This window comes from Mus caroli, unplaced genomic scaffold (assembly GCF_978045245.1).
Source record: "Mus caroli unplaced genomic scaffold, Mus_caroli_1 scaffold_13, whole genome shotgun sequence".
In the NCBI taxonomy this organism is placed as follows: Eukaryota; Metazoa; Chordata; class Mammalia; order Rodentia; family Muridae; genus Mus; species Mus caroli.
The window spans coordinates 5,521,846-5,537,122 of NW_028227268.1; the positions used below are offsets into that span (position 1 = coordinate 5,521,846).

The 15,277-nt window shown below is 55.4% G+C and overlaps 2 protein-coding genes across 7 annotated transcripts in view; one reads left to right on the forward strand and one right to left on the reverse strand.

The window, feature by feature from the left end:
* Window positions 1-5,196, forward strand: part of Ube2o (ubiquitin conjugating enzyme E2 O) — a 47,470-nt gene extending 42,274 nt beyond the window's left edge. For both annotated transcript variants that reach the window (XM_029483952.2, XM_021177641.2), the window contains exons 13-18: window positions 56-145; window positions 897-1,596; window positions 1,712-1,848; window positions 2,776-2,979; window positions 3,055-3,112; window positions 3,200-5,196. In XM_029483952.2, the coding sequence (XP_029339812.1) occupies window positions 56-145; window positions 897-1,596; window positions 1,712-1,848; window positions 2,776-2,979; window positions 3,055-3,112; window positions 3,200-3,867 (1,857 nt within the window). In that variant the 3' untranslated portion in view covers window positions 3,868-5,196. The remainder of the gene's footprint in view (window positions 1-55; window positions 146-896; window positions 1,597-1,711; window positions 1,849-2,775; window positions 2,980-3,054; window positions 3,113-3,199) is intronic.
* Window positions 5,197-6,407: 1,211 nt separating this feature from the next.
* Window positions 6,408-11,204, reverse strand: Sphk1 (sphingosine kinase 1). Of its 5 annotated transcripts, none has more exons than XM_029483041.2 (6): window positions 10,962-11,204; window positions 8,897-9,100; window positions 8,057-8,209; window positions 7,883-7,977; window positions 7,690-7,805; window positions 6,408-7,445 (listed from the first exon to the last, which is right to left on the reverse strand). In XM_029483041.2, the coding sequence occupies exons 2-6, from the start codon at window positions 8,904-8,906 to the stop codon at window positions 6,671-6,673; spliced, it is 1,149 nt and encodes a 382-aa protein (XP_029338901.1). In that variant the 5' UTR covers window positions 8,907-9,100; window positions 10,962-11,204; the 3' UTR covers window positions 6,408-6,670. The 5 variants fall into 5 exon arrangements, with proteins under 5 accessions (XP_029338901.1, XP_021033198.1, XP_085685537.1 ...); XM_021177539.3 differs by lacking the exon at window positions 10,962-11,204 and adding an exon at window positions 9,694-9,932; XM_085829411.1 differs by lacking the exon at window positions 10,962-11,204 and having other exon boundaries at window positions 8,057-8,206; window positions 8,897-8,979.
* Between the last annotated feature and the right edge of the window lie 4,073 nt (window positions 11,205-15,277).

The window sequence follows — 15,277 nt, forward strand, 5'->3', positions numbered from 1 at the left end:
ATCCTTTGGAGTCTTGCCCCTGCACCCATCTCACCCCACGCCCTCTGCCCTTCAGCCCTCAGTGGGCCAGGTGGCCCGAGTGGATGTCAGCAGCAAAGTGGAAGTGGTGTGGGCTGACAACTCGAAAACCATCATCCTACCACAGGTGAGGCTCCAGGACCCAGACCACTGGCCACTTAGAAGCCCAGCCTCCTCTGTAGCTTTCCCACGTAAGCCCCAAGGACAGGGACAGCAGCTTTCTAAATCTCGTGGGTGTACGAGGTTCCCACAGTGTGCTAGGAAGTGCAGGGTGTTCCCTGCTGCTGTTTCTAGGACAGTTGTTGGCACATAAGGAAGGGAAGGAAAAGGCTGGCCGATTCTAGCCATCTCCAGCTGGCCCCCTTCTTCTGCCATACTTGAGCTGACCCTGTTGTCCAGCTCTGCTTTCCTGGTGCACACAGGGGCCGGGCCAGATGGAGAGTGGCTGATCTCTCCCCTCGGCAGCCATTCAGGGGGAAGCAGGCCACAGTGTGGCCAACTCTTGTGCCCCTACTTTGCCTTCCAGTAAGGTTACCTACTCATTCCTGGTGCAGGCCACACCAGTACCTGGCCTGAGTCCTGGTGGTAGGCGGGCTTTGCTGAGGTTCCTTGTGCCCCACACTCACTCCCGCTGCCCAGAGCCTGCGAGGAGGTAGCACAGGTGTTAACTTAGCTCTGTGTACTGCTTGGGGTGCAAGATGGGCAAAGGGTCTGTTGCAGAGAACGGGGAATCTTGTAGCAGAGACAGGATCTCAGATGAAAGGTTGAGAACAGGGAATGGGGTCACCCAGGCTTCGGTGAGCTGTAGACAGCAAAGAGGGGACACCAGAGCTCCCCAGTGTTAGAGTTGTGTCTGGACTTAACTCCTCTTCCCCTAGCACTTATACAACATCGAGTCTGAGATCGAGGAGTCCGACTACGACTCGGTGGAAGGCAGCTCCAGTGGGGCCTCCTCGGATGAGTGGGAGGACGACAGCGACAGCTGGGAGACTGACAACGGGCTCGTGGACGACGAGCACCCCAAGATAGAGGAGCTGGCCGCCATCCTGCCTGCCGAGCAGCCCGCTGCCCCCGAGGAGGACAAGGGCGTGGTCATCAGTGAGGAGGCGGCCACGGCTGCCATCCAGGGCGCTGTGGCCATGGCTGCCCCCGTGGCAGGGCTGATGGAAAAAGCTGGGAAGGACGGGCCTCCCAAGAGTTTCCGGGAGCTGAAGGAGGCCATCAAGATCCTGGAGAGCCTCAAGAACATGACTGTGGAGCAGCTGCTCACAGGCTCGCCCACCTCGCCCACTGTGGAGCCCGAGAAGCCAACCCGAGAGAAGAAGTTTTTGGACGATATCAAGAAGCTACAGGAGAACCTCAAGAAGACCCTGGACAATGTGGCCATTGCTGAGGAGGAGAAGATGGAGGCAGTACCCGACACAGAGCGCAAGGAGGAGAAACCTGAGGTGCAGTCACCAGTGAAAGCCGAGTGGCCCAGTGAGACACCTGTGCTCTGTCAGCAGTGTGGTGGCAGGCCTGGCGTCACCTTCACCAGCGCCAAGGGCGAGGTCTTCTCTGTGCTGGAGTTTGCACCCTGTGAGTCACCATGAGTGGTAGTGTTCTTGCCTGCCTCTGCCATCACCCTGTGTCCTGGGGGATTATAGTGCGCCACCCCGGGCTTCTCTCCCTGCTGACTGTCCTCTTCCCGCAGCAAACCACTCTTTCAAGAAGATTGAGTTCCAGCCCCCGGAAGCCAAGAAGTTCTTCAGCACAGTGCGGAAGGAGATGGCTCTACTGGCCACCTCGCTGCCTGATGGCATCATGGTCAAGACTTTTGAGGACAGAATGGCAAGTGGGCTGCTGGGAACTTGGGGAGGCGCCTGGGTACAGATGCCATGGGGCATGAGGGGTGGCAGTGTTACCTTGCTGTGATTCCAGACATGGTGGCTCAGGTAACTGAGGTATCAGAATAGAGCCCTGCAGCCACATGGACACCCTTCTGGGAGAAGCACTGTATCCATGTAGCTGTAGGAGATTGGAGCCTGCTAGGAGGAGGCTGCCTTTGGTATCCTTTATCCAGTCCCACAAACTCAAGGCCTTTGCTCCCTCCTAGTGGCTCCTTCCAAAGGACCTTTTCTGAATGTAGGCTGTCCTCCCTGTCACCACAGCACATGGTCCTCTGTGCAGCCTGTCATTACACACAGCTACCCTTCTCAGTCCGTGCCAGGAACGCACAGTGGTCTTGCTGGGACTACTGGTGGCAGTTGTCACGCCCAGCCTTGCTTAAGGACCCTAGGGACATCTGTTTCTCTTGGGTTTAGTGAAAATTCTTTTAGGAAGTCCCCAGCCTGGCACAGTTCAGCTGAGGGGGTAAGAGAAACACACAAAGCAGACTTTTCCCAGTCCTCAAGGCATCGTCCAGGGCACCTCAGACCCCATGCGAGGGTCCTTCTTTCTCTGCTATCCACTCTGCTCTGGTACCCTGGCGAGGGTTCACACATGCAAATACTTAAGAGACACACAATGCTGGATAGCATAGTTCTGCTGGCCTCTGCCAGTGTTTGCCTTCCAGCTCAGACCCTCAGTACCAGTGCCATCCCTCCAGCTGTGACTCTACACCCCCACCCCCACCCCGAAGCAAATGCTGCTTGGCTTAGATGTCTCCTTGGCTGTGGCTCTGGAGTGCTGCCCTCGGATCTGCGGATCTCGGCAGTGCTCTGGGAGGATGTCAGAGCAGACCGCAGACATGAGCCCTCCTCCTGTGACTCCTTCTAGGACCTCTTCTCTGCACTGATCAAGGGCCCCACTCGGACTCCCTATGAAGACGGCCTCTACCTATTTGACATCCAGCTTCCCAATATCTACCCTGCGGTGCCCCCCCACTTTTGCTACCTCTCCCAGTGCAGTGGCCGCCTGAACCCCAACCTGTATGACAATGGGAAAGTGTGTGTCAGCCTCCTAGGTACCTGGATTGGAAAGGTGAGTATGGGCCCCATTGCCCGGTAGAGCTGGTGTCCATTTGGGACAGACCTAAAGATTGTGTTTGTGTTTCAGGGGACAGAGAGGTGGACAAGCAAGTCTAGTCTTCTCCAGGTGCTCATCTCCATCCAAGGTAGGATGGGCTCTGGGCGCACTGACAGTCTGTCCTCTTGAGGGCCTCGGGGCTTACCCCACTCACCTAAGGGACGCTTCCTGGCAGGTCTGATCCTGGTGAATGAACCATACTACAATGAAGCTGGCTTTGACAGTGACCGGGGCCTGCAGGAAGGCTATGAGAACAGTCGCTGCTACAACGAGATGGCATTGATCCGTGTGGTGCAGTCCATGACCCAATTGGTGCGACGACCTCCTGAGGTCTTCGAACAGGAGATTCGGCAGCACTTCAGTGTGGGTGGCTGGCGGCTGGTGAACCGAATTGAGTCCTGGCTGGAAACCCATGCCATGCAGGAGAGGGCCCAGGTGATGCCCAATGGGGCCTCTAAAGACAGCAGCTCTCTGGAGCCCATGGCTGCAGCTGAACTCTCAGACTCCGGCCGTGAAGAGCCTGAGGATGTCGGGATGGCCCCTGGGGAGGCATCCCAGGGCTCAGACTCAGAGGGTGGCGCCCAGGGCCCTGCCTCAGCCAGCAGAGACCACACAGAGCAGACTGAGACAGCCACTGATGCATCTGCACCTCCCAGCGTTAGACCAAAGAGGAGGAGGAAGAGCTACCGCAGCTTCCTGCCTGAGAAGAGTGGTTACCCTGACATTGGCTTCCCCCTCTTCCCGCTCTCCAAGGGTTTCATCAAGAGCATCCGGGGGGTCCTGACACAGTTCCGTGCTGCCCTGCTGGAGGCAGGCATGCCGGAGAGCACAGAGGACAAGTAGCTGCCCACACTTGAAAGGGAGTGTCATGGTGGGAGAGGTCAGCCGCTGCCTGCTCCCTCCCTTCCTGAGGTCCTGCCCCTCTTCCCGCCCCTTCCTGTACCTAGTTGGAGCCTTCTGCTGCCCTCTCCTCCCTGCGGCAAGTTTGATGCTGAAGTGCAAGAAGTGTCCCAAGATGCTGCGTTCTATCCCTCATTTATGTTTCAAAGGCAGGCACCTGAGGCACTGGGAACTCACTCCGGTTCCCTGTCACCCCAGGCAGAGAGTCCTGGCACTTGTTCCCTAGCTGTCCCTTCTCAGGTCAGAGGTGGGGTGTTGAGGAACCTGCAGATGGCAGGAGGGTGGGCGTGCCTTGCATGAAGTGTGGCTGCTCCTGCAGTGTTCCCGGTCCCTCTCCTCTCCAGCTTGACAGTAGCCTCCCCATGTCCCAGCCCCTCCTGCGCCACACACCAGGTCCCTCATCCCCTGTACCTCCATCTCGGAGCTGTGGCTGCTGTGGCTGGCTCTGGCCTGCCAGTGCGTTATAGCCCTTAGGCCTATTGAACTTACTCTCTAAGAGAGGATAGGATTAAGCTAAGGTTCAGAGTGACACCAGGAGAGGCTGCAGCCCTCACGGGAACGGAGTTGAGAATGTGCTGCCTGGACAGAAATGGCTACAGGTGCCTTGCTCTTCCAGTCCAAGATGGCGGTGATAATGGCAGTCCTGCCCAGACCTGCCTGTCATCTGCTCCATCCAGCCTCATTTTATCCCCACTGAGGTGACAGGAGCATCTGCACAAACCAGGCTAGAGACAAGGGCCTCTCCCATCCGGTGGCTCAGCCTCTCCAGTCAGCCTTGGCTTATAGACTCTCTGCAAGGGCAGTCTGAGGGGGGAGGCTGGCCGGCAGCGGGAGCTCCACCCCACCCCACAGGCCCAGAGGTTTACAAGTTTCTAAGCTTTTGATAATGTGAAGCTCCAGGTAGAGAGAGAGGACGCCTGCCGGTGAGCACATTACAACGCTTGTCGTTTCTGGTGTATGTAATATTTAAGGTTGAAAAAATAAATCTCAAAAGCAAAGATACTAATAACTCTTACTAGAAAACAAAAAGACAGACAAAATACAAAACACAAAAAAAGCCAAAGCATGATGCGTCTTGTCAGCCTTAAGTGGGCTCCACACCTGTGCTGTGCCAGGACCACCGGGGCAGCAGAGCCTTGGGAACACTCACCAGGGACATGGGCCTGGTGGGCCATGCTTCCCGGGCCATTGTTCACGTGGAGATGTGAATGCCTACTGCTTACAATACCTGTATAAAGTGCTGTGTGATTAAACTTTTTTTTTTAACTTGCATTTTTTGGGGGGAGCTGGCTCATTAACAAAACAAGATGGCACATTAAACCTGCCTCTGCCATTCATTCAGGCTGTGTGCCAGGACCCACCCCCCTAGACAGCTTCCCCAAGGGAGACTGGTGGTGGTGGGTCTGGCTCCACTGCCTGATGCCTTCATCTCTTGTCACGTGGAGTCTGTTGGGGTGAGTGTGATTATCCAGACAACAGCCACCTCTCACCGCTGGGTATCGGAAGCCAGTATCCTACAGCTGCCTCCTCAGCTTCTTCTGGGTTCCCGGGAAATTGATACCACAGCATCTAGCAATGGTCAAGTGTCAAGGATTGTGGGCTCCAGGCTGGAATGGTTGCCCAGGATAGGGGATTGGCATCTGCCCTGTCCCACAGCTTCCTTTCATTCTGCCTAGAATTCCTGTTAAGTGCAAGCAGGGAAGGGCTGAGGTGTCCGGGGTGGACCCAGAGATAGCTCATGGGTGCAGCCCAGTTTATTTTTTAAGAAATTGCGCCTGTCATTTTTCAGTTTGGTCAGAAGAGTCCCTTGAGACATAGGCAAGTCTTCCTCTCACAGGGTCCTAACAACGTGCAGGTCCACCAAAGCTTCAGGCAGGAGCACGGGGCACTGACGCAGCCACACTAGAACATCCACCCAGCACGGATGGTGGCTTCCCTGTAGCTACAGGAAGCCCACTGCATAATACTCTCTAGCACTTCCCAAGACCACTTGAAATTAGAGCAGAATTAAGCCGGGCGTGGTGGCGCACGCCTTTAATCCCAGCACTCGGGAGGCAGAGGCAGGCGGATTTCTGAGTTTGAGGCCAGCCTGGTCTACAAAGTGAGTGCCAGGACAGCCAGGACTATACAGAGAAACCCTGTCTCGAAAAACCAAAAAAAAAAAAAAAAAAAGAATAGAGCAGAATTGTATGTAAATGGCTGCAGAGGAGGTCCCAGCGTCTGTGAAGAAACCAGCAATTGACAGTGCCTAGTAAAGAGGTACGGTTGATCTGAGGTCCACAGTGTGTGAAGTAGGGCTGCTGGCCAGGCTGAGGGCCTCTGCAGCTGAAGTGGGTCTGATTATCAGCCCATAGGGGGTGAAGTGCCCAACACCAACATGACTGTAATGAGTTCAATCCCTGTTAACACAATTCCATAGCCCTTGCTGGTGTTAAGACCCCATTCCCTTCCCAATCCCCAGGATAGGATCAGCAGGTTGGAAAAGTCTCTTTATTTGAATTTGGTTCCCAGGGAAGGTCCCCAAGAGCAATGGGGAGTGTCTTCTATATGCTGGTCCAGCCAGCAGGGCTCTACTGGGGATCTCTAACTGGAAGGTAGAGCCTTTCTTTCCAAGACATAGCCCCACCTTCTAGCTTTCTCTTCAGGAGTCCCCACCACCTCCATAGGAACTTTAGAAATAACCTCCCATACCAGGAGATGGGTGCGGGGGAGGGTCCCATCTCAGCGTAGACAGAAAGGCACAGAGTCATGGATCTTCTGGAGGTGGCCTCCGCCGGGAGTCCCGGCCAGACGGGGCATCTCGACTGCCACAGACCATCCAAAGGTAGTTTGGGTGCACTTGGCCCTGCACAGCTTCACATACCATCAGCTCTCCATCCACAGAAAACACGCCCCTCTGGCTCCTGGGCTCCAGGCGGAAGGCAACCACGGGCACGTGAACCAGGTATGGACAGTCAAGTTCCATATGCTTGCCCTTCTGCATGGCCAGGAAGAGGCGCAGCAGCACAGCCCTTGACACCCCCGCACGTACGTAGAACAGATGCATAACACCAGCCTCACAGCGGCCCATGGGTGCTGCAAACAGCTCGGAGCTCAGGTGGGTGTGTAGCAGCACCAGCACCAGGACAAAGTCCTGTTCTGGTACCACAGTCCAATGAGAAGGCACTGGCTCCTCCAGAGGAACAAGGTGTGTGTCGACGGGGCCCTTCTGCACCAGTGTAGAGGCGGGTCTCTTAGAGGCCACAGTTCCTACAGGAAGGTAGGCCAGTTGGCCTTGGTAGATGCGCAGGCTTGCTAGGCGAAAGAAGGTGCCCACCGTGAAACGAATCTCCCCCAAGCGCCTGTACTTCTCACTCTCGAGGTCCACGTCGGCAACAAAGCCCCAGGACAGACTGAGCACAGAATAGAGCCGCAGCCCAGAAGCAGTGTGCAGGGACAACAGGTTCATGGGTGACAGGCGCCGGCGGCATAACAGCAGTGTGCAGTTGATGAGCAGGTCTTCATTAGTCACCTGCTCGTACCTGCAAAGTTAAAGGTCAGATGGGACAGGAGCCCTCTTGTGTTCTCTTTGTTCTCCTTTTGAGGAATGGGGGCTAGCAGTGCAACCGTGGTCCCTAGGGAGTCACTGGAGCCAGTGACAGTAGATGGAGGCTCCCTAGGGCCAGTAAACTGAGGACGAGACTCCAAAAGAAAGTGGGGCTTCCCACAGGAACTCAGAAAATGGCGGTAGGGGACATGATGCCCACTCTGACCCTCAGCTCTCACCCAGCATAGTGGTTCACGGAAGCTGCCAGCGCATTGCCAGAGCCTCCAGGGAGGCTACACAGGGGTTTCTGGATGGCGGTCTCCCAGTCCGGCCGTTCCATTAGCCCATTCACCACCTGTTAAATAAGCAGAGTGTCTCAGTCTAGGAAAACCATCCCAAGCCCTCTGGGCCATCCTCTAGCCCATCCCTGACCTCATGCATCAGACCATCACCGGACATGACTGCCAGGGCGTCCCAGCGACCCAACTCCTCTGCGCACACCAGCTCCCGGGCATGGTTCTTCCGTTCTGGTGGAAGAATTGATGTTCTCAGAGCTGGTTTTCTGGCATGAAATGCTCCCTTCACCCTTTTGGGGTCAGCACTTACCGGTGAGTATCAGCTTAAAGGATATCTCCGCCTCCTCCAGGAAGGGCTGCACACGGCTCTGGAAGAGCTGCAGAGCCTTGCCCTTGCCACTCCGGGGGTTCAGCAGCACCAGCACTCTGCATGGCCGTGGGAGCAGTCCTCGGGGGCAGTCTGCTACAAACAAAACACAACCCCACCACATGGGGCTGGAGAGAGGGCTCGGTAGGTAAGAGCACTTGCTGCTCTTCTACAAGACCCAGGTTCAGTTCCAGCACCAGAAAGGTGGCTCACAGTGGTCCCAAACTCCCAGGTCCAGTTCCTGGGGATCTTACGTCCTCTTCTGGCCTTCAACGGCGCCAAATACACAGCCTAGTGCTTATACATATAAGTGTTCTGTCAAAACACTTAAACACGGCCCGGCATGGTGGCGCACGCCTTTAATCCCAGCACTCGGGAGGCAGAGGCAGGCGGATTTCTGAGTTCAAGGCCAACCTGGTCTACAGAGTGAGTTCCAGGACAGCCAGGACTACACAGAGAAACCCTGCCTCGAAAACCAAAAACAGAATGGTAATGTCCACAACCAGCCGCTAGAGGGCCGAAGAGAGCTGCGGGAACATGGGTCCCAGTTCTCTGGGATCCTCCACCCATCAACACAACCCTGTCAGAGGAAGTGGCCTCCCACAGGTTGTCTGGGAGTGAGTGGGACACCGCAATACCTCTTTCCTTGGCCCCGGGACAGACGTTGTCTGGCCTCGCGGGACAAAATGTTTCTTTCGAGTGACCCTAGGCTTCTTTCTGCTGTCCATCATTTCTTGGGGAAAGAGATCTCATTAGCCTTTCCCAGACAGGTACCCCACAAACCTGGTTCCATAGCCAGGTCCCGGGGCTCCCGCTGACAAGGGGCCACCGGTGCTGCCCTGGCGCTGCTAGAGGTAACGGCGGCTCCTGCGTTCAGCTTCTTATCGGTGTTGCCCAGGAGGGTGTCTGGCGACTGGCCGTGGGGCTCGCCCTCTCCACCTCCCTGGGCTGTGTGAGCGCCCTCGTCATTCCCCGAGGCGGCCAGATCTGAGGGACAGGAGGAAAGAGTGGTGGCGTTCTCTGCCTGGGCTCCATGCACGTGGGACAAAGTGCCCAACCAGAGCCCCTGGCTCGCGACTGAATCACCAGAGCCCTGTGGGTCGGGGATCTAGCTTTCCAGAATGAGCTTCCCACCCCACGGACATTCCGTTCCAGGGGACACCGGATTCGGGCCCGACGCATGAGTCAGTGACCCGTGGCTCTCTTCGTCGGGCCGGCTCTTCACCCTTCGGGGTTGGTGGAGAATCCAACTGTATACAGTTGAGAGGCGCGTACTCTGGGACGAGAGTACTCTGGGACGCATCGCAACCTGCGCAGTCGCCGGGTCCCCTGCCTGAACTACGAAGCCGCTGAAGCTCCGAGTCTCCAAGAGGGTGGGGGTGGGGGTGCGTGCCGCACTCGTGAGAACAGCGCCCAAGTCCCGCCAAAACCTGCCCGTGCTGGGCGGACCCACAACTATGGTCTGCCCTGCTGGAGCGCGAGTGTGCACTGAGGCGCAGGCGTGGGGCCGTCTCCTTCACGGACCCACGAAGGCACGGCCAGCTACGGGAGGGCGCGCGCGGGGGAAAGGGGATCCCTACCCAATCTGTCCCACTGGCGGCCAGTGGCGGAAAGCAGCTCCTCTCCCGACTCAGACCCGCGACAGAGGGACAACTGAAGCACTGGGCTGACACCGACTCCAAGCGATCGCCCCCCTCCGGTCTCAAACTTTTTGCTCAATTTCGCGGTGGCCCAGGGAGGGCGCTGAGCCTCTGGGCCGGCCTGGCCACGCCCCGCGTTCCTTGTGCTCTCGGGGTGGAACCAGAGTTGCGCGCCGCCCTGGTCCCCCACCCGCCCGGGATCTCACTGCATGGGCTCGGCCACGCGCAGATGAGGGGCTGGATCCCCGGACACGATTGTGCGCCCCGTGCTGGAAGAACAGCTTAGGAAGTCCGCAAGAGGTGGGGTTCTGAGCCCGGCCTGAAGCAGCGCATCCGCGGAGCGCGAAAGCGAGGGCGCAGCCCACATGCCGGCGCCCAGAATCGGAGCGGGCTTCGGGTACGCGTGGGTCTGCGCTTGCTGAACCTCGAAACTGCTGTTCACAGTAGGGAGGCAGCGCCTCTTTGGCGTCGCCTAGCCCTAGCCTGAATTCCACATCCAGACCCTAGTGCTGTCCTGACTCTGGGCCAGGATCGGGTCACCCGCCACCCGCGAACTTCTCTTCCTCCCCTGCTCCTCCGCCGTGCCTTTACTTTTAGCTTCCAGATGCAGCCGCTGGATCACTCAGACGCCGAACCCGAAGCAGTCTGGCACGCCTTTCAGGAGAAAGCTGAACCGGTTTGGGGACGAAGTCGAGAAGAGAGAACCTCGTCAGCAACCTCCAAAGGTGGAGTCTTTCCCCCCAGGGAACACTATCAAGGCCTGAGATGCTGCCTGCCGCGGATGATCCGGATCCACGATCCTCACCGACTGCAGGAACCCAGCAGTGTGGACAGGGCAATGGGGGCTCTCATCAGGATTGGAGAGGCTAGCATGGGGGCGTGGTCCCACCGCTCCCCACCCCTTCGGGCGAACTCCGGGTGAAAATGCACACGTGCCCCGGTGTATGCGCTTCGGTGGAGATAAACAAGACGCATAGTTGTGTAAGTGATATATTTCATGGCAAGTGACCTGACGGTGTCCGTGACTAACCGGAGTTAAATTCTTGGAAGATTATTAGCGGAGACTGGGAAAAAGAAGCTCCCAAATACGACTTGGTGACCTACCAAGCACCAAAACAGACACCAAACTCCCAAGGAAGCTGCGTTGGTTTAGCTCGGGTTACAGAGAACTGGCGCGCCCACACCGGCCCCCGCGCGACCCCACCCACCTCTATCTTCGCATCGCTTCTTAAAGTCCAGAAGAGGCGAGTCCAAGAGGAAAACGGACCCAGATAAGAAAGGATTGCAGTGAACTAGGTCACGACTTGAAGGTGGCTTCTCTCCCAGAGGACCCTGGAGTTCCCCGACCGAGTTTCTCAGTATTTTAGGAGTCCCCAGGAGGGCCAGGGGCACAGGCTGGACCTGCGGTTCCTCACGCGTTACTGCAATATATGCCTTGGCTCTGTACCGCCGCGGGACAGCCTGACCGGATCATGAACGCCCCGAGTGCCTTCCGAGAAGGTGACTCAGCGACACGCTCACGGGTGGAGAAACTCCCGGAAACAACCAACCAACCCCCCAAAAAAATGAGGGAGCAAGGGCGTCATCACCCACCCCCGGTTCCGCGACTCGTGGCCACCAAGATCTGGTCCTGCACCTACCCCCATCCCCGGCTTCCCACCTTACACCCCTGGAATCTAGCGAGGACAAGGAAGTATTGCAGCTCTGCAGCCGCAGTGCCGTGGTCACGCGCTGCGGGGACACGAGTCGCGGTGGGAGGAGGGGGCTCTGCGGGGGAGCCAGGCTCTCTGCCGCTCGCTCCCTTGTCTACCCTGCTCCCTCCCCTTACCAGAGACCTAGGGTCCAGATCTGGCGTTGGTATCTAGCAGACTCAGGGAGGAGGCTATTCTCTATTCTATTTAGCTTGGAGGGGGACTGGCTGCCCAGACTGTAGGAAACCCCCTCCTCTGCTCTCCCACGGTTTGGGAAGGAGTGTCTATCAAGCCCGAAAAGCAAGTCATTAACAACTAAAGAGGAGAAACTGAGGCACGGGGAAGGAAAGATCGGGCTGTGTGTAAATTTACGCTCAAAATGCCGACCTGGATCAGGGTCTAGCTTTTCTTTAAGGCCGAGGGCTGGAACTTCTCATACTCTGCCAGCAAGCGTGGAGCAACGTTGACTGTAAACTCAGTCCGTGGGAGAGAGCAGAAGCAGCCTGCAGGACATTTTATACTTGGGCCTCAGGACCGGTTCCCCTTCTGCTCAGAAGAGACCCAGTGGGAGGGGGGTTCCAGTCTGGCACTGGTTCCAGTGGACACAATGGCTCCTCTGTGTCGGCTGCCGCCTCATCCTCTGGCCTCCTCACCTCTCTGGTCTCTGCCTCTTTCGTTCTTGTTCACCTCCCCCATTCCATGCAGCTTTCTAGACCCTTTCCTTTCCTAAAGAACTTTACCCTATCTGTAGAAACCGGCAAACAGCACCCCTGGCCCTGTAGCCGGGAATGGACGAGAACAAGATGTTGGTTTTCTTTTGTGTCTCTGGAAGGATTGGGAGGTGAAGGGCCTTATGGGAGCTGTCAAACCAATTCCCAGCAAAGCTTATAACAAACCCCAAGCCCTTCCCCCAGTCTGGGAGGCCAAGTACCACCAGAGCTTACTCTGTGTTAGCTAGGCTGGTGTGTTGCTCCCCACTTCAGGAACCCAAGGCCTGAGAATCTCCAGGAGAAGCAGTAGCTAACTCCAAGCACAAGTGCACAAACACAAGCATGCAAGCATACACACACACACACACACACACACACACACTCATTAACCAGCCTGTGTCAGCAAGGCCCACCTGGCCTTGGCCTTGGGCCAGTCTGGAATTTTGACTTATCAGCTCAGCCACTGTTCCCAGGCCATACCTGTCTCACAGGTGAAAGGAATTGTTTTCCTTCCTAGGCTCCTCTGGGCAGCTTTCCCTGAGATAAAATACCCACGTGCCCCCCACAGCGCCACCTCCTCCCTCCCACCTCATGCTAGAGAGAAGACCAGGAGTTATTCATTAGCCCAGGCCTCTGCACCCAGGAATTTAAGGCTGCCAAGTGGCCAAATGTTTAAATTGTGTGTGTGTGTGTGTGTGTGTGTGTGTGTGTGTGTCTATGTCTCTGTGTCTCTCTCTGTCTGTCTATGTGTCTCTCTGTGTGTTTGTGTGTATGTGTGTGTGTATGTGTCTGTGTGTGTTCATGTGCACACCTGTGTGCCACAGTATGAGTGTAGAGGTCAGAGGACCTTCTAGGGTCTGCCCTCTGTGTCCATCACGAGGTCTCAGGGTTTGAACTCAGGGTGTCAAGCTTGGTGGCGCGTACCTTCACCTGCAAAGCCTTCACTGGTCCTGGTTGTTTTCATTAGGCAAGAATACCTGGAACCTTACCTGCCATGCCTGAAGCTAACTTCCCTGGGTGATTTTTTTTTTTAATTTTTTTTTTTTTTTTAAAGAATCTGGTCTTACTGGAAAGAGATGGCTCAGTGGTTAGGAGCACTGACTGCTCTTTCAGAGGTCCTGAGTTCAAATCCCAGAAACCACACAGTGGCTCACAACTGTCCTGGGACTCACGCTGTAGACCAGGCTGGTCTCGAACTCAGAAATCTGCCTGCCTCTGCCTCCCAAGTGCTGGGATTAAAGGCATACGCCACCACGCCTGGCTTTTTTTTTTTTTTTTAAGTTGTATTTATACTGTCCTCAGAGACACCAGGAACTAAAAAACTAGGAAAAACTAAAGGTCCCACCCACCCTGTCTCCCAGTCTTTGGCCACTGGCATCTTTCTTGATCGATCCAAACCAATGGGGACAGGGACCTTTAACATTTGGACATGCAGATTCCCAATTAAATCAAAGCATTAGAACCAGTCCCCATCAAAGAGAGACCCTCCTGTTCCCAGACTGTCCAGGACATGATGTTCCATGCTGAGAGTTCATAGATGCTGTTCCATGATACCAGGCACTGGCCTGGGGTGCTGCAAGCCACGTGGGGAGACATGAAGGCACAGATCCCTGGCTGCCTGTTGGACTATAGACTTTGGGTTTCCTCTTCTGTGCAATGTTTTTACTACCACATCTGCATGGTGACAGCCCTCATCTCTGTCATATGAATAAGAATGAATAAGAATGCCCCCCCATAGGCTCATACATTTGAATGCTTAGAGAGAGTGGTCTTAAGAGGTGAGCCCTTGGGGGCTGGGGAGATGGCTCAGTGGGTAAGAGCACCCGACTGCTCTTCCGAAGGTCCGGAGTTCAAATCCCAGCAACCACATGGTGGCTCACAACCATCCGTAACAAGATCTGACTCCCTCTTCTGGAGTGTCTGAAGACAGCTACAGTGTACTTACATATAATCAATAAGTAAATCTTTAAAAACAAAAAAAAAAAGAGGTGTACCCTTGTTGGAGGAAGTGTATGACTGGGGGTGGTGAGCTCTGAGGTTTCAGAGCCCAAGCCGGCCCAGTGTCCTCTCTCTTCCTGCTGCCTGAGAATCCAGATCTAAGAACTCTCTCCAGCACCACACCTGCCTGTGTGCCATGCTTCCCACCATGCCAGGATGAACTAACCCTCGGAACCTGTAAGCCAGACCCAATTAAAAGCTTCTCTTTATAAGAGTCGCTGTGGTCACCTCATCTCTTCACAGCCATAGAACACTACCTCCCTTGTTCTCTTGGGCCACTTTACTAAGACTGGGGCTCAAGTCCCACTGAGCCTTTAGGCTCTGTCTCCCATATAAGCCTTACCTTTAGGCCTCGTTGACCCTGGCTACACCTCAGGATCATTAGAATTCCAGAATATTCTGAATATGAGCACCCACAGGGCATGCTGCTTTGCTGATCCCAGCAGCTTACCTGACATCAGTTTCCTGGTGTCTTCTGAGATTTGGGGGAGGGTAGCCCTGAGGACTCTACTGTCTTCTGCTGCTTGGCCTACAGTCTTTGCTGTTCCTTGACCTGTTTGTGATCATGGTAAGCTCTTCTTTTCACCCAGTGTCATCTCTGTCGTACGGCATTTGCTTATATCTTTATACGCATGAACAATGTTTTTGAAGCTAGGAGCACTCACTGGCACATCATATGTGAAGGCCAGAGGTTAGTTAGCTCTGGTGCCTTCTATCGATATTCATTTGTTTCGTTTTTTTGAGGTAGAATCTCTCTGTGTAGCTCCGGCTGGCTAGAACTTGCTGTGTAGACCAGGCTGTCCTTGAACTCATAGAGATTCACCTGTCCCTGCCTTCCAAGTACTGGAGTTAAAGATACACACTGCCACTGTGCCTGCCTTACTTTTTGTTTTGTTTTGTTTCTTTGTTTTTTTTTTTTTTCCCAAGACAGGGTTTCTCTGTGTAGCCCTGGCTGTCTTGGAACTCACTTTGTAGACCAGGCTGGCCTCGAACTCAGAAATCCGCCTGCCTTTGCCTCCCAAGTGCTGGGATTAAAGGCGTGTGTCACCACTGCCCGGCTGCCTTACTTATTTTTGAGACATTTCTCTGTGAACCTAGAGCATGCTGTTTTAGCTAGATGGTGGG